Source organism: Panthera pardus, unplaced genomic scaffold (genome assembly GCF_024362965.1).
Source record: "Panthera pardus isolate Hobbes unplaced genomic scaffold, ASM2436296v1 HiC_scaffold_11, whole genome shotgun sequence".
Lineage (NCBI taxonomy): Eukaryota > Metazoa > Chordata > Mammalia > Carnivora > Felidae > Panthera > Panthera pardus.
This window is the reverse complement of record NW_026526666.1, coordinates 75135196-75153068: the sequence shown is the minus strand read 5'-3', so window position 1 is coordinate 75153068 and position 17873 is coordinate 75135196. Positions and strand designations below refer to the sequence as shown.

The 17873-nt window shown below is 58.3% G+C and overlaps 1 protein-coding gene across 5 annotated transcripts in view; it reads left to right on the top strand.

Moving 5' to 3' along the window:
- The first annotated feature begins 7214 nt into the window (after nucleotides 1-7214).
- The window catches only part of KCNQ4 (potassium voltage-gated channel subfamily Q member 4), a 53816-nt gene continuing 43157 nt past the window's right edge, over nucleotides 7215-17873 (top strand). The window contains exon 1 of one of the 5 annotated variants that reach the window (XM_053896801.1): nucleotides 7215-7934. In XM_053896801.1, coding sequence (XP_053752776.1) covers nucleotides 7621-7934 — 314 coding nt within the window. In that variant the 5' untranslated portion in view covers nucleotides 7215-7620. The remainder of the gene's footprint in view (nucleotides 7935-17873) is intronic. The other 4 variants (XM_053896794.1, XM_019429142.2, XM_053896806.1 and 1 more) reach the window with 4 other exon arrangements.

Here is a 17873-nt window from a genome sequence, read left to right as displayed (position 1 = left end):
GCTGTCTTCCTTACAGATGGTCCTCCTCCAGTTCAGAGTCCTCTCTGCACCTCCAGAGCCCAGCACAGGGCCTGGGACCAAGAGGATACGAGTGACTGATGAAGAGTGAATGAACATAAACACTTCCCTGAAAACAGGGCCTCCACACCCGCGCTCATTCCCACCTCCTCTCGTCTCTTGCTATTGCTTTTCCCTTGTTAACAATTTTTGTTTGTTTTATTGAGCTCTGATAATGTGAGAGGCAGGGATAGTAGACAGAGATTATTCTTTAGAGAAATTTCTGTGTAGGAAAATATATTTAAGCTTGATGCCTAATAGATGATCTCATTTCATCTTTACATCCTCATAAGGTAGGTATTCTCGTTTTATAAGTGAGAAGTGGGGGTTCAAAGAGGTTGAGAAATTACCTGAGGTCACCAGCTGGCCGAGTGGAGCCAGATGCTTCAAGAAGCCTCCTGTCCCAGCCGGGCTCAGCCCCATTGGTCTCCTCCCCTCTGTTCAGGATTCTTCTCTGCTAGAGAATGAGAGCTCCTGCACTCCCCTCCCCTGGTAGGGACCTAGCTTTTGTCCCACGACTCCAGCGTCTGTAGGCCTCTGTAAGGGGGCATCTGACCTCCCAGGAGGAGAGGACCCTAGAGGGGAGGTCAAGTGCCTGGTCACAGAAGCAACTTGGATGTGGCCTCCCCAAGCTCCCTGAGCTGGGCCGGTGGTGTTACTCCCTAGCTTGGGTTTGGAAGAGGGGATGGGAGAAGCAGCAAGGCTGGTGCCCGGGAGGGGAGAACATAAGAGGGGTCCCAGTTGAGAACAGGGTGGGCTGGGTTCCTCTGGCTGGTGCTGAGGAACAGTCCAAAGTAGCCAGCCCCCCCTCGGCAGCCTGGAGCCCCCTCACCTCTCCAGCTCCCAAACTCTCCCCCAAGCCCCTGTGCCTCTCTCTTTCAAGTGAAATTCTGAGACAGAAGCTTTCTAAGATCTCGCATGTGTCAAATGTCTTTATTTTGCCCTTTGTTTGGCGACGGGTGGCATTCTAACTTCACAATTATTTGCGCTCAGCACTCTGAAGATACTATTCCATTGTCTTTTGGCATCTGTTGTTGCTGATGAGACGCTTACTGTCAGTTCAATTATTGGACCTTCGTAGATAAGCTATCTTTTCTCTCTGGTGGCTTTTAGAATTTCCTTTTTATTCTTGATATTCTACACTTTAGCTAAAAGGTGTCTAGATGTAGTTTTGTTTTGTTTTTAAAGATATCTTACTAGGCAGTCTGAGTCTTTTCGATCTAGAAATTCATGTCTTATTTCTGGAAAGATCTTAGTCACTCTTTCCAGTATCTTTTTCTGGAGATAAAACATGCTGGGATTTCTTATTCAATCTTCAATGCCTCTTTCATGTTTTTAATCTCCTTATCATACTGTGCTTTGTTCTGGAGGATTTCCTTGGTTCTAGTTTCTAATTCACTAATTCTCTCTTCAGCTGCATTTACTCTACTAACCCACGTATTGATTTTTTTTTTTTTTTAATGTCAGTGACTTTAGTTTCCATTTCTAAAATTTCTAGATAGTTCTGTTCACATCTGCTACCTGGTTTGACATCGTTCTGTTTTTGTTTTATAGATGCTATTCCTTCTTTTATCTTCTTGAGGATTTTAACTATATTACACTTCCTTTCAGATTGCTCCGTTATCTCTAGATCTTTCAGTATGAAGTCTCCCATGAGAGAGATGTCTCTCGAGATATTGTACTTTTTCTTACATGTTGTAAAGTTTATCCTTGAGATAGTTCTTTTCAGCACATTTTCCTGACCATACCTGGAGATATAGAAGCCACCCAAAGAGCTGATTTCTCAGCTGTATTTGCCCAAACCATGTGGATGTGCACAGCCCCAAACTAGTTCTTATATTAGTGTCTTGGCTTGGGACTTTTCTGCCCAGAGCCAAGACCAGGAGGCTAGCAGGCAGAGATCTATTAGTCCTGTTTATGGCAGGCAGCACTTGCCCAGACCCAGCATTAGGCAGGGAGCCTACGGCAGCCCCTGCCACTTGTGGGGTTTGCAACTATACCTTCTGTCCTGCTGAATGCCTCCTCAGAGGTATGGCCTCTACTATTCACCAGAATGCCCTCTTACTTCTGGCCCTTAGAGACTTCTCACTCTTGCTTTTGAGTTTGGATATATTTTTATAAGTCGTCCAGAATTTATCTTGTATATATCTTTTAAGGAAGAGGGACTTTAATACATGTTCAATCAAGTTCGACCTGGAAGTCCCACTCTCTGGGCCTCGACCCCTGTCATTGAGCCCCCAGCCTCCCTTCTGAGCCCCCATTATCCTCCTTGGACCCCTATCTCCCTCACCAAGTCTTATCCCTTTTCTGGACCCGCTTCTCTGCTACTCAGTCTGCAGTCCCTTCTGCTAACCTCATCTCCTTCCCTGAGCCTGCATCGAAGCTTCTCCCACCAGGGGAGCAGGGAAGCTTTCTTCCAATGCACCCTCAGCAAGTCAGAAACGTCCTTCCTCTTCGTTTTGCAACCGAGTCCACAAGTCCCAGCGGATCTCACTGAGAACACGGAGCCTACCAGCACACCTGCAGCCGTAGTGGAGCCTTCTGCATGGTCTTCCAGGAGTTGGGGGTCAAAGAGGAAGAATCTCGAAGCCAGAGGAGGAGCCACAAAAGAAGGGATGGTTTTGACTTTCAACTCCACACCCCCTCTCCTTCAGTGTCTCCTCTTTGTGGGCCCCCCTCCAGCCCTGAGGATCAATGGGGGTTCACTTTCGCTGAGCTCAGCAACACCGTTCCCTCCCTACTTCCTGTGTCTCTGAACTGACTGGCCCTGAAGGCCTGCGTGGGCTGGGCTGGGGAAAGCTCAGGGGCACACGGAGATCTGGGGGGATAGAAACTCCTCTGTTCCCTCCGGTACCTCCCACCTGCCAAGGGGCCTAAGTCTCTTGTTCTCTCTGGCCTCACTGCGAAACAGAAGCAGGCCTGATCTTTATACTTCTTCCTCCTGCTCACAGTGGAGTGGAGCCCTGGGAGTGAATGATGCAAGTGATGTCACTACCCCGTGTGCACCCCACCCTGCACGCCAAGCCCCTGCTCCTAGGAAGCCTTCCCAGATTGAGAAGAGCTGCTAAGACTAGGAGTTTCTCACAGCATGTCCCCTCTCCCATGCATTCAGTCTTCCTGATAGCTGGGCAAGGTGGGGTAGAGGTGGAGTGGCTTGCCCAAGGTTACCAGCTAATCCAGAGGTAGAGGCAGGAAGCCCAGCCATGACCTGTAGTTCAGTGCTCTTTCTGCCCCTGGCACTGCCGGCCTCCTTGGGTGCCGATCCCTCCAACTCCACCCCTCCTGAGCCCTCTCCTATGGAGCCCCACCTCTGCAGCATGGCCAGGCTAAGGCTGTGGCCAAACTGGACCCTCCAGCTTAGCATTCAAGGCCCCTGGTGTCCCCCTTGCCAAGCTTGCCCTTCCTCCCCTCTGCTCTATAACTTCATCCCTACCCCCCACCTACACATACACACACACCCTACAACACAGGGGTAGAGAGCAAGATTAGATGAGTCTCTTCACTGACCCTCAGTCTTCTTGTCTGTAAAATGGGGGTGTAAGCAGCATTGCATCACAGGGTTTTGGGTTGGGGTGCCGAAATAAGACAATGCAGGCGGATCACCCTGGATAAGGCCTAGCATTTAGCCCGGACCTCATTAACGGGGTCTGCAGGCGTCATTGGCTGCACTTCTCCGCACCTCTCCGAGTCCCCCATGCCCCTGTCCCCTTGTGGAGACATTGCCAGTGGAGACTTTTCCCTTGTCTGACCTCTAGCAGCCCTAAGAGCTGTAAGAAAACCCGGGGGGAGAGGGAAGAGGAGGAAGTCGGGTGGGTGGAACCTCGACCCCCCCCTCACCCTAACCCAAGCAGAACACCTGTGCTTGAATACTTCTTACATGTTGGGGTGCTACTTTACGATTCTGTCTATAAGGAGGATTCCACTGTTAGTAAAATCGGAAAACCACAGACTTAAAACCCCGCTTCCCACTCCAAGAAAAGAATCTGCACCTTTGGTTGACCTGAGATCACACCGGTGGGCTGTTATAGTCAATGACAGGCTTGAGCCTGGCCCTGGGACAGAGGTCCCAGACACTTTTAGACCCGAACCCTCACAGACCCGGGAGCCTCCACCCCTGGCAGGGGTGAGCCACGAAGAACAAGGATCAGGCCATCTACAGTTCCCCTCAGCCTACAGCACTGGTCCCAGGATCCCAGTGCACAGTAGGCAGGTGCCAGCCAGCAGGGAGGACAGGTCACAGCCAGTTCTGGGGTCACCCACGGGCTGTGTATCCTTCAGTGCGTTCCCGTATCTCTCTGAGCCTCGGCTTCCACACATGCAAATGGCTGCTCTCTGTCTCAGATGGGGCAGGATCTGGCACACAGCTGGTGCCCTGCAAATGGGAGCTCTCCCTCCCCACCCTTCCTCTCAATCAATACTTGCTCCATTGATGGATGATGGTGACAGTGATGAACTACAGGAGATCCTGGAGTCCTGCCCTCTTCTTCTGGTACAGATGGAAAAACTGAGGCCCATAGTGGGGAAGGGACCCGCCCAGGTGGGTCTGGGCAGAGTGGAGACATTCTGGTAGTGTTAGGCAGTGTTACCAGGGAGAGGTGCAGGGGCTGGGGGGTGGGAAAGAAGCTGCTGAGGGTGGGGTGCAGGGAACAGGTGGGAGAGAGGAAGAGAAGGAGGAGGGTGGGAAGCCACAGCGCCCCCCCCACCCCCACCCCTGCAGCAGGGAGGCGGACTGAGAGAGCTTGAGACAGCTGTTTGCTCAGAAAAGTGTCTTAGTCACTAAAGGCTGTGGTGAGGAAAGTCCATCCTCCCAGTCATGTCCTGGGAATCCGGATGGGGGCAGGAAGGCCACCGGGTGACCCTCACAGTGGCCACCTGTCCTCTCGGAACCGGACTTTCTCCTCTGCCTCTTCCAGTCCTTATGCGCACGCGCGCGCACACACACACACACACACACACACACACACACACACACACACACACCAAATAAACCACTTATGGCCTCCTAGGACCATCTTCTCCATTCCCCTCACCCCTTAAGAAGAGTCCACGTCTTTCCACTTTAAAAAGGAGTGGGCCTGTCCCTCCGTTCGTTACACACACCCCTGCAGGAGAAACAGGCAAAGTCTGTGTCCTATGAAAGTCCTTCCTGAGATCTAACTTCCATCCCTCCGGCAGCCATGGTCTCTTTCCTTTTCCTGCTGCCAGTGAGGAGGTTGTCTGGAGCTGGAGTTGGCAAAGGTGATGAGGGGCCCTCTCCTGGCAGTGAGGGCTCCTCACAAAGAGAGGCAGCAACTTGTCCAGCATCTCAGATGGGAAGAGAACCGTGGGGTCCAGAGGTGACGCTAAGCTTAAAGATCAGATTTCCAAGAACAGACCCAGGGTCAGATATTCTGTGTATTGGTAAGGGCAACCTGGGTTCAAGTGGCGTTTCTGCCACAGAACGGCCTCAAAAAGATCTCCGGAACAACCCAGATCCTTTAACAACTGCTTTTCTTTCCACCTACCATTCAAGTCCTCAGATCTTCTTAGTCCTACCCTACAGGACCCCTCCCTGATTGTGGAAGCCCAGACAGTCCCATAGAGTACAAGAGAGTGGTGCCGCATCTCTAGGGGGTGCTAGCTTCATCCCACAGGGAGACAGGAAGGATGCGGCGCATCTGTAGCTGGGCCCTGGGGTCCAGAAACCTTCACCAGCTACCAGCGAGGTCGGGGCATAACCTGCCCAGAGGCACCAGGCTCTGGCCCTGGGCACACCTGCAGCTTCAAGGAGCAGCAGGAAAGATTCAGGTCAGACCCCAGAAGGCATCCCGTGTTATGCAGAGGGAAAAGGGTCACTAGCCGGGCACGGGTGTGGGCCAGCTGCCAAGCTGGGCTCGGGGACCCCCCAGGTCCCGGCAGCCCCCTCCCCGCCGCCTGCGGATCTGCCTCTCTCCCTCCCCCACAGGCGCTCAGCAGATCAATGCTGCCTTTGCTGACAGCTGAGAATCGAGCTCGCCTTCCCGCCCCCTGCCCCGCCCCTCCCGCTCCGCTCGGTCCCCCGAGATCCTCCCGGAGGAACGAGAAGAGTTTGCTGCGGAAGCCTTCACCCTGGGGCAGGGCCGGAGGAGGAGCGGCTGGTGGGGCCCAGGCTTCCGTCAGGGGAAGAGGGAAGGAGGATCGGGAAACCCAAATTACCACTCCGCGCAGGGCCCAGAGGGCTAAAGGGAACGAAAGGGCTGCCCCCTACTGCTAGAGGAGGTCAGGCACCAAGAACTTTCCAGCTGGAGAGGGAGTTCGTGGGAAAAGAGCCTCCCGTTTGAGGGTGGGATTCTGTGGGCCTCTGGGGAGAAAGTTGTCCGGCCCGCAGCGCTAGTTCAGAGCTCACCTCCCATCACCCACGTGCCTTGACCTGGGAGGGAGGCCAGGTAGCGGTTCAGGCTGGGTTTGCTGGGAGCAGGCCCCTCCATCAGAGGAGACTCTTCGCAGGGCAGGGTGGCCAGCCAGGAGGCTCTTTCCCCAACACGAAGAAGGGAAGCTCAGACGTGGGGGTGGGGCTGGGGGTGGGAGGAAGAACGGACACACCCGGGGTCCACTGTGCAACACACTGTGACCCAGCTCGGCAGCGCTGGGACAGCAGGCCTTTCAGGTAGGAGCTGCTCACCGAGCCACACGCGGCACCCGCACATTCTACACACGCCGCCCAGCGGACTAAGGGCACGACCCGACGGGGCACACCTCATCGCTTCCACCGCCACCACCCAGCGGGGCCTGGACCGTGCACACTCCTCTTCACACCCCTCCCCATCGTGCCCACGCCCCACACCTGCACGCACTCCATCCCATCACCGCGCGCACCCGCAGCCGCCCGCTCTGCACACACGGAGCACGCACTTCTGCATCCACTCGCACCCGAACTCCACGGGACGCCGAGCCCCGTCCACGGCCGCGGCCGCAACTCCACACTCCACGCCCCACTTTCCGCAGCCACACACCGGGCGTCCCACCCCAGCCCGGCCTTCGGGGCCCGGCAGCCCCTCGCGGCGGTGCACGCCACTTGCACGCGGCCACAGCCCCCCGGGGGCCGCCGCCACGCGGTCGGGTCCCGGCACCGACTCGGCGGCCCGCGCGGCCGGCGCGCCCGGCCCCGCCGCTCGCTCCGCGCGCCCCCCTCCGCCTCGCCGCGCCCGCCCGCTCGCTCCCTCCCGATTTGGGAAGGCGGCCGCGGGGCGGGCGGGGGTGGCGGGGGAGGGGCGGGGCGGGGGAGGATGACATGTGAGCGGCGCGCCTGAGGCAGGTGGAAAGGCGAGCGGCATGGAGCGCGTAATAAGAGAGTTGGAGTCGGAAAGAGCCGCCCCAGTCGCCGGGGAAGCGGGCGGTCAGTGCGGGCTCCGGCGGCCCCCAGGCTCCGCGCGCCCGCCCCCGGCCCCCGCGCCTCCCCGGCCCGGCCCCTAGCCCCCGCCGCCCCGTGCCGGCCCCGGGCTGCCCCGCCGGGCCCGGGTCCGAGCCATGCGCCGCTGAGCGCCCCGCGCGCGCCCGCCCCGGACCTTAGCCGGGCCCCGGCCCCCCCTCTGCCCGGCGCCGCCCATGGCCGAGGCCCCCCCGCGCCGCCTCGGCCTGGCCCCCCCGCCCGGGGACGCCCCCCGAGCCGAGCTGGTGGCGCTCACCGCGGTGCAGAGCGAGCGGGGCGAGGCGGGCGGGGGCGGCTCCCCGCGCCGCCTCGGCCTTCTGGGCAGCCCCCTGCCGCCGGGCGCGCCCCTCCCTGGGCCGGGCTCGGGCTCGGGCTCCGCCTGCGGCCAGCGCTCCTCGGCCGCGCACAAGCGCTACCGCCGCCTGCAGAACTGGGTCTACAACGTGCTGGAGCGACCCCGCGGCTGGGCCTTCGTCTACCACGTCTTCATGTGAGTTTGCGACCCTGCGCCCCTTGCCGCGCCCCCGTGTGTCGGCCCCCGCGCGGCCCCTGCCCGAGCCCGGGGCTCCCCAGGGATGGTCGGCAGCCATGACTCCGCCCCCCGCACCCCCCCCCCCCCAAGTTCCCGCGACCGACCCTCCTCTCTACCCCCAAGCCTGAGCCCGATTTCTGATCCCCCGGTCTGACCTTAACCCTGATCCCCAGGTCCTGATCCCCGCTTGACCTCGCTTCTGACCTCCCCACCGCAACTCTTTATTTTCATCCTGATCTCCAACCCCTGCTCCTCTGTCCCAGGTACTCCCCACATCCAGCTTCTGGTCCCCCATCCTCTCTGCATTCCGGAGCCACTACAGCGGGGTCCCGTTTCCTCTTCCCTGCCTGTCTCCTTGTGCCCCAGACACAAAAGGAACCATTGGCCCCCACACACTTTCTGTCACCATCTCCCCAACTTTGTTGGCAGAGTGGGCTTCCCCCCGGGCTCCCCTTGGAGATGACCCTGTCCAGGAATGGCCTCCACCCCATTCTGGGGCTGGCCCCCCATTGTAGGTGTTTGGGGGTCCCCGTGAACCACCTGAGCCCTGACACTCGTGTGTGCTGTATGTCTGTCTTCACCCAGCCTCCCCTCCACCGTCAACTCCCCAGTGGCAGCAGCGGGCGGCCCTGCTAGCTTGCCCAGCTCGCTGGCTGCTGCACCAGGCCTGGCGCTGGGCACCCTGGGGAAAAAGAAAGAGGAGAGGGGTAGGTTTGGAAACACTGACGCTGCGGGCCCCCTCCTCCCCCTTGCCGGGCTCCTACAACTTTCAAAAACACTGACCCCTCTTGGATGTAAAGAGTGAATTTTGGCAGCTTAGAGCTCAGTCTTGGGGGACGGCCTGGCCCAGCCGGGAACATGAGAGGCCCCGCGGATATCAGTTGAAGGGCCCGGCCTGGCGCTGGGACGCCCGGAGGTGCCCGAGAAAGACCTCCGGTCCCTGGAAAATGTACCGATATTAATTCCTTATTGCTGCTCTCAGAGAGGGCTCTCTGGTCTTGGGGTCTCCTGGGTGGTCCCCTTGCCTACCCACCTGACTGTCAGACGGTCTTTCTGCCTTGTCTGGCTGGCCCTGTGCCGGAATTTCCACCTGTGTGTGGTTGGCCCGTCTATTCATCTCTCCCCCTAACTGTCCAGCCGTCCCTCTGCTTGTCTGTTTCCGTCCCTCTGTGTGCCTGCCTGTCCATCTGTCCATCTGCCTGTCCACCTGCCTCACTCTTCTACTTGTCTTTTTCTTCCTGTCTTTTGGTCTGTCTTCCTGCCTGCCTCTGCCCCATCCTAACTGGGCCCACAGAATTTCAGAGGTGCAGGGGAGGAAAATGCTAGCAAAAGAGCCCCCCACCCCCACCCCGGCCACAGGGAAGGTGGAGGAAAAGAACTCTCTCAGCCAGTATGCTTGGGGGCAGGGGTGGGGATGGGGGTGGAGGTGTAGCCTTGACTTTGTGCAGAGACCCCCGCTGGGCTAGGCCCCGGGGCAGAGTGGAGTTTGTCAGGACATGAGGTCAGGTTTAGGGTCATGGTCAGCTGTTAGGAGTAGTTCAACCCCCCCCCCCGCCCCCCTCCCCCCCCCCCCCCCCCGTGCCCATTGGGAGGGTCCAAGCTGAATATTTTTCGAGGCAGAGAGGACTGCTGGAGTGATGACAGTACAAGGGACAGTGGAGTCAGGTGAGAGGAGCAGGGGGACTGCTAATTAAGGGTGGTTGTACTGCTTGCATTGCAGCCTGGGGTGCCCAAGGAGGCTGAGACACAGACAGTGCTGTGCCTTCCATGGGCTCCTCTCGGGAGATGACTTGTCCAAGGCATGGCTGGGCCTGGGGAAGCCAGTTGACCTCTGGGGTGGGGGTCTTTAGTCCCGAGGCCTGGCCTCTCAGTCTCCACGGGGGTCACTGGAGGTGAAGGACCAGCCTCATGTCACCTGGCTAGTCACTGTCTTTGCCTCCTCTGGAAGGGCCTCTCCTTCCTCTCCAGGAGCTAAATCCGCTGGCACCTTTGCCCCACATCCTGCCCTTTCCGGATGCCAGGAATGCCCTGGCCAGGGGCACGCTTGTTCTGACCACTTGTGCCCGGGAGCCCAGGGATGAGGCATCTCAGGAGCTCTGAGGAAGGAAATGCAGTGTGAAAACATCCAGACATTTAGGAGTTCTCAGAGAACTGGTCATCTAACTTAGAGATCAAAGGAAGTGAGGGGTTGGGAGCCCCACCTCTTGTGTGCTGTGTGATCTTGGGTTGATGGCTGGGCCTCTCTGAGCTTTTAGATGTCTCGGCCATCAAAGTGGTTAGAAACCCCAACCTGTGGACCTCCCTCTTGGATAAGGTAATAGGTGGGAAAGAGCTTGGTGAGCTGGAAGGGTCTGAGTGTAAAATATGGATGTTATTATTGGGGCTGGTGGAGGGGGCCCACACAGGAAGCCTCTCCCATTCTCGAGGCGCTCCAGGTGTGGGGTTTCTCAGTCACTCACTGTAGGGTCTTGGCTGTTCTTGCCAGGAAGTGCTTCCTGCTGTTGGACTTCTAGCTCTCCCGCTGCACTGTTGGTCAAATCCTTTCCCCACTCCACAATGGCGCTCAGAGGCAGCTCAAGCGTAGGGGTTCCAATGTGCACAGTTAGCAAGCACCCCCTTCCCATAGGCTCAGGCCCAAGTAGGAGGGCCCTGGCAGAAAAGCCTGGAAGAGGAGGGCTCAGAAGGAGGGAATTGGGGTGAGCTGGGTCTGTTCACCCCAGGCGACACCGCCCTCACACCTGCCAGCGAGGTCCTCCTGGGCCCCGCACCTTTTCTGGCACCGAGGTGTGGGAGATTACCCAGAAGACAAGCCCCGATTTTCCCTCTCCTGCCAGTGCAGCTGTGGCCTCTGGGAAGTGGGGACCGCTAACTCCAGTCTTCTCCTTACTGAGGTCCAGCATGAGGGATTGTGGGCCCATCTCTGAGCTCTCTCACCTCTCTTTAGGCTCCCAGTCCTCTCAGCCAGTCCCTCCTCTGCATCCCCAGCCTTTGACTTAAGCCCTCAACCCTTTATAGACCCTGCTCTCTGAATTTTGAGAAATACCACATCACTGCCCATCCTGCTTCTTGAGCCTTCGGGAAGGATGCTCACCTCCTTGCTGCATTCTCTCAAAGGCCACCCCAGCCTCCCTTTTGAAGCCAGAGCGCTGGAAGGGGCTGATACAGGGCAAGGCCCCATCACTTCCCATCTTCCCCGCGCCACTGTGAGACTGGCTGCTTCCAGCCCCCAGCTGCCCAGCACTTTCTCTATGTGAAGGTTTACACTCTGTAAACATCCTCCTCAGCCTTGTCCCTGGGGTCAGAAGCTGTGGGAATGGGGAGGGGAGGAGGTGGCCGCCACTCCTGGGGCCCTAGACTCCTAATCCGGGAGTCCTCCAAGCTCCCACCCTGACCATCTGAGAAAGATCACTGCCTGGGTTGGAAATAAGTCCAGCAGAGGGGGCCCAGAGCCCTCAGGCATCCCCACTAGGTGGGTCCTCACATTTTGACAGCCCATTTTGCTTATGAGAAAACTAAGGCTCCCCAGTCAAACAGTGAATGAGAAGTAAATGCAGAACCAGACGCAAAGACTCCTGACTTCCTGTCCAGGACTGCCCCCTGCTCCCTGCAGCCGCCTGGGTTGGCCCTTGGAATTTGAACTGAAGTTTCTCATCACGCGTGGGGCATCGGTTATGTGGCCGGGCACCGTGCTAAGTGCTCTCCGTAGATCACGTCCTTGAGGAGGGTACTGTTCTCCTCCTCCTCTGACAGATGGGGAGACTGAGGCTCAAGAGAGGTCACTGAGGAGCCTGCTCAGAGCTAGGTCGGACTCAGAGCTGTCTTTCTCCTGCGACTCGGCTTCGGCAAGCAGCCCAGCCCCAGGCCCAGCCCCAGGCGCGGTAGTCCTGTGTCAGTGGTTTCTCTGGCCCCAGCACCCAGCACACAGGCAGCAGGGGGTGGGCAGTGACAAGGGTTTGTGGGATTGGGTGGAAACTGCCCAGCCTCACCCAAGGCAGTCATACTTCTGCTGTTCACGGCTTTGCACACATGTCCCCGCGGCACGCTCAGCGGCCTGCCTCATGCACACGCTCACTACAACTTGGACACCCACGGCCGTGGATGTCACACACGCACCTACAGCAGGCATCCAGTGAAAGGAAACCTAATGCACAGCTGTGTCCACTCTGCACTCGCTTCGCAGACACACACCTGGGCCTGCGGCCCCAGCCCAGACCCGTAGGACAGAGCGGAGTTGACCCCACTCCCGAGTTTTCTGCCCCCCGCCTGTCCGTACGTGCGGGGCTGCCCTTACAGGTCTGTGTGTATTTGTGCGTTTGTCTGGGAGGGCGGCCTCAGGCCCGCGTGGGAGCAGCGTGGGTGGCCTCCTAGAATTTTGCTGGCCTTTGCTTCCCCCGAAGGGCCCTCTGAGGCCCTTCTGCCCAGGCCTGCAGTGTGCTGCTGGGTACACCAAGGCACGGAAAGGGGCAGATCCGTGGTATGACTGTGCCAGGAGCCCAGGCCTTCTGCCTCCCAGGTCAGGACTTGAGATGACAGTGTTCCTCACCACCCCCCCCCCCCCGGGCTGATGCTCCAAGAACTTGGCCTGATGCTGGGGACAGCCTTGGAGCGTGACCCCAATTTTTTTGTGCCGCTGTTTTTAAGTTCTTAATTCTTTTGTCTGGTCTTTGTGAGGAGGGGGCGAATGGAGAGACCATCCTGCCAGCTTTCTATCCCTTCTATTCCCCACCTCCCCCTTAGGTCCCTTTGCACCCTCCTGCCCGAACTCTCTTTTGGGGGTCACCGGAGCAGGTTAGATTCCTCACTGCTACCCCACCCCAACCCCGTAGTACATTCGTTCCTGCCGTTGAGGAAGCCGTGCTGAATGACTAACTTCAGTCCGTATTGCCGTGGAAGCCTAGATTCTTGAATGTTGGAGCCAGGAGTGTTTCAAGAGGTGATTATTCTTGGGCTGATGGCAGCACTTTGAGTGGGTGATTAATTGAAGTTTCTCTGAGCCAGTCAAGGGAGCTCGACCCGCCTGGGGAGCAGGAGAGAGGAAAGCTCTGCAGAGTCTGTGGCCAAGGCCTTGCCCCTGCTCCAAAGGAGGCCACGCAGGGAGCTTCCCCGACTCGGAGCGGCTCATCACCCTTCCTCCCCGCACCACACGCACGGGGGCCGTTGCGCAGGACTGACCCTCCTATGGGCCAAGGGGCCCAGCGGGGAACTCTGGGGGCAGCCCCTCTCTAACACCCCCAGTGTGGGAGTCGTGGGGCTGGGGTGGAGAAGGGGGCGACGTGTCCTGTCTCCAGTGGCTGCCCCACCGAGGGTTAAGAGCATGGGATCTGAGCCGGACACATTTGGGTGCACTTCTGGTTCTACCCTTAGCGGTTATGCGCCCTTGGGCAAGTTACTTCACGTCTCTGAGCTTCAATTTTTATCATCTGAAAGCTGGGAATGACCATACCAGCCTCTGGGATAGTCAAGGCCAAGTGGGTTAAAGCACCTGCTCTGTGCCCTGCATGGGCCGCAGCCACGGGCATGGGCACCGGCTTATTGTGTTGTTGTCATTTTCACTGTTCTTCCTGGGGAGGATCCGACCGGGTGCTGGCCCAGTAGGGGGCAGAGTGTGAGCTCTCCGCGGGGGTCCTGAGGGCCCCAGCCTGAGCCCCTTCCTGTGGTCCCTCATGTAACCGCGTTCACCTCTGAGCAAAGTGAGGCCGGTGAGAGGGTGCCACCCACCTATATGCTACCTTGTACCAGGTCACGTAACTAGTGAAGGGTGGTGCCAGGACTCCAACTTGGATCCTTAGGACGCTCTCCACCAGGCCTGGGGTGGGGGGGGGATTGGGCACAGGGAGACAGACCTAGGACTGGCACCCAGGGAGAAGGCTGCTCAGACTGTCTGGCCACTGGCCTTTCCTGCTTCCTCTCCCAGGGACTGGCGGAGAGGTCTGGGGGGTAAGTGTGAGCACGTCTGTGTGGTGCGGGGGGAGGAGCGTGTATACGACAGGGTCACCGTCTGGCGAGGCAGGCTGAGGTGTGGGCCTCGTTAGCAAACCCTGCAGCGAGCCTGGCCCCAGGGAGATGGAAGAACAGCCATGGTGCTCAGGGGGACAGTGGGGGGGCTGCTGGGAGAGGAGGGCGATACCCCACTCTCTCCTGAGTGTATCATCCTGGGGAATGGGGACAGGGAATCCCAAAGGTGATTCAGAGATCTCAACACCTGCTGGGAAGGTACCCACCCCCACGCCACCCCAATCCCCAAGCCTCACTCTCCTCCCCTGTAAAATGGGGCTGAACTGGAAAGTGGACCATTCAGGGCTATCAGGCGCAGAGTGATTCTGGAGGGCCGGAAGAGCCACCGTATAGACTCTGAGTGTTGCCAGGCGAGGACCTGGGCAGTCTCCAGCACCTTCTCCCTGGGCCCCTCAGAGGACTGGGAGCACCAAGAAGGGCACCCAGAAGGCTGGAGCACCCAGCTGGGGCTCTAAGGGGGTGGGGAGAGGGTGCTGGTCAGACCTCTGGGGCCCCCATGAAGTGCCCCTAGGACTCCAGGCTTTCTGGGCAACTCTCTCCCTAGGGCAGGATCTTCGTGCCCTGGGGGTTGGCACCTGGTGGGGGGTGAGGAGGGAATGGGAGGGGCAGCCCCAGGCAGCAGACTAATTGGGCTGGGAATCTGTGGGCAGCGCCTGAGGGAGGGAGGCAAAGAGAGCTGGAGCTCAGCAGTTCCTTCCCTCTTTCTTACTTCTTGGAGATTTGGGGAAGAGTGGGTGGAGTGGGGTCTCTGGCCTAGGGGCCCTCCCCAGTCCCTGCAGGGAAATCTGGGGGGTACTTTCTCCTGACTCCTCAGACATCTAGGCCAGGCAGGTGGGAGAGGGAGGAAAGCTTGCTGGAGATCAGTGGAGCAGGGTTCCCACTGAAGCATAAGGGATGCAGGTCAGACAGCAGGAAGGACTGCCCAACAACCAGGAGGCAGAGCGAATTCCCTGGGGTGCTCTTTCTAAAGCTTGGGGACCCATGTCTAGCGTGGCTGGACAAGATCTACTCTGCTAATTATCCTCGGCAAGCAAGCGGTACCCCTCCCTAACAGTGTGAGAATGGAAAACAGAGACTGCTCCCTGGAGCCCAGCTCTGGGGACTGGGGGCAGAGGGGTCCAATCCGGTATCTTTTGGCTTTGGTGGGAGGGGGAGGTGGTCACAAGCTACCTCTCTGCCACCCTTCCTTCCCTGCCACTCCTCCCTGGGAGCCTCAGGCCCGTCCAGGTCACCGTCTTTGGGTTTATTTTTTGCTGGGCTAGGCTGTCCCCTGGGAGGGGAGGGGGCAGGGAGCAAAGGAGGGGAGAAGGAACAGCTTTGTCAGCACAATCCCGGGCGCCTCTGCTCCTGCCCTCCTTGGCCTGGCTGCCACCCTCTTCCGGAGAGATGGGTCCCTGGGCCCAATGGGGACCCAGACCCCTGCGGGATGTCCTTCCCTGGGGCACAAATAGGCCTTTCTCCCCTCACCGCTTCTCGTTTTGTCCTGCGGCTAGCTTCTTTTCACACATGGGGAAACTGAGGCCAGGAGGAGAGACCCGATTGCCCGAGGCCTCCTCAGTGGATGGGTGTTGTACTGTAATCTTCCAGGACCGAGGAATGCCTCCCTCTGCATTCCACCCCTGATTTCACTCACTCGTCTAATTTCCCGACTTCTGGGGATCGCTGGAACTCTGGTGGGAGAGACAGAGGAGGGACGGAAGTGTGACCCGGGCTGGGCTGGCAGAGGGAGGGAGGTACAGCCTGGGGATGCAGTGAAGGCCGCCCAAGCTTGTCGGCCCTCTCCCCTCTGCCCTTCATTCCTCTTTCTGTAAAAAATAAATTAGCCCTATTTTACAGATGGGGGGAATGAAGGCCTAAAGGCAACATAGCTGCTAAGTAGTGGAGGGAGGATTCACACCCACAACGTGGTTCCCTGGGACGCTGCCATGTCGCCCCTGAGGGTCGAAGCCTGTTGGGCCTTCCCTTGCGGAGCCCGCCCTTCCCTTGACTCTCGGGCTCTTCTCCTTCTGCCTGTAGAATGTTGGGGTTCCTCGGGGCTCTGCCCTGTGTCCTCCTCCCTGTACAGAGTTTTTGTGGCGGGGGGGGGGGGGGGCCGGGCTCATGCCCTCCTGTGTCACTGGGAGTCACCTCTGTGATGACAGCATGCCCCTCCGCAGTTCCAGCCCTGAGCTTCCTGTGGACGCTTTGCCTTCTCTTCTGGTGGGCACCTCAAACTCAGCCTCTCCCTCCAGCCTACCCTTCCCCAGTCTCCCCTGACGGTGACGCTCATACCCTCGCTGCCCAAGGCAGGAACCCCTTCCTCAAGCATCCTTAGTGACCCACGTAAGCAGCAACTTGTGTCTCCAGCACGTGCTGTTTAATGCTCTCTCTGCTTTCCCCTCGCCCTGAAACTCCCTCCCCTCGCCCATCCGTCATCTCAAGAACTCCTGTTCGCCTCTCAGCTTGAGGACCACCTCTTCTTGGAGTCACTCCCCGCACACCCCCACCCCAGGCTCAACAGGGGGCCCTTCCCCAGAGCTCCGCTCCGCTGGCTTCGCTCAACCAGCCCTGCGTGTTCTTCTGGACGCTTCTGCACCAGGATTGTGAGGTCTGGCCGGTGGGGGTTGAGCACGGGCCTCAGCGTGTGGTTGGTAATTTGTAAATGTTTGCTGAGCCAAGGGAATAAAGGTGGCATTGAGGCGGTTGGAAGGATGAGAACGGTTTTGCCAACTAGAGAGAGGTTGGAATAAGGACCCCAGGTCCTCTGTGCGCAGGCACGGAACTGGAAGCTTTAGCGATTTTTATCCTGAGTGCATTCCACGTGGAGGCAACAGCGAGAGCAAAGGCTCTGGGGTGGAATGCTCTTCCTCTACCCTTTCTGCCCCAGGATCTGCAGAGTCTGTTGTTGTGTCCGCGGCCCTGAGGGTGGAGCCTGGATCATCAGGCTATGGAGGTAGACTTTGCCCTGTGGGCAGTGGGGGACAGCCAGAGGCAGTGGCAGGACCGGGAGGTGCCACTGGCTGGAAGCCTGATTTCTTCCCAGGAGCTAGTGCTTTGCAAACACCATTGTTCCCATTTTGCAGATAGGAAATTAAGGCTCAGAGAGGAGAAATAACTTGCCCCAGATCACACAGCTTGTCCACGGGGGAGCCAGGATTCGAACCCACGTCCGTGTGGCCCCCGGCCCAAGCTCCGGATGTCGCTCAGATACGTCAGCAGACCCATGCGGTTCTCAGTGGCCTAAGGCAAAATTGAAGGAAATAAGGACAATGTGATGACTTTTTCATAAAGCTAAATTTATTCCACTTAAAGGAGTTTTAGTCTGAGATTATGTCCTTTCTTTTATGAAATGATGGGGCTGGGAATTTTTTTCAAATGTCCTTACTTGGCAAAATAAAAAGTTGACAACCAGTCCCCAAGTGTTTTTGGGAAATTTTACCCTGTGCGTGAAATCCTTGAGTCTGGGCGACACCCAGCCTCCTCCCTCCTGAGCTCGAAGGCCGGAAGAGTCTGGGTGGGATGGAGGGATTAGGGGGATGGTCAGTCTCCACTACCCATTCCTTCTGGGCCTGTGCACCCAGAGTGCAGTGAGGACCAGCTCGGGCTCTAGCCAAGATTGGGCTGGGGGTGGGTGGGGACAGGGTCAACCACAGTCAGGGTTCACCTGTCAGTTAAGGGAGCACTGGGGAGGGGCGCCTGAGTGGCTCAGTCGGTTAAGCTTCCGACTCTTGATTTCAGCTCAGGTCGTGATCTCACAGTTGTGAGATCGAGCCGCGACTCAGACTCTGAGCTGACAGCACAGAGCCTGCTTGGAATTCTCTCTCTCCCCCTCTCTCTGCCTCTCCCCCTGCTCGTGCTCACTCTCTCTCTCAAAATAAATAAATAAGGGGCGCCTGGGTGGCT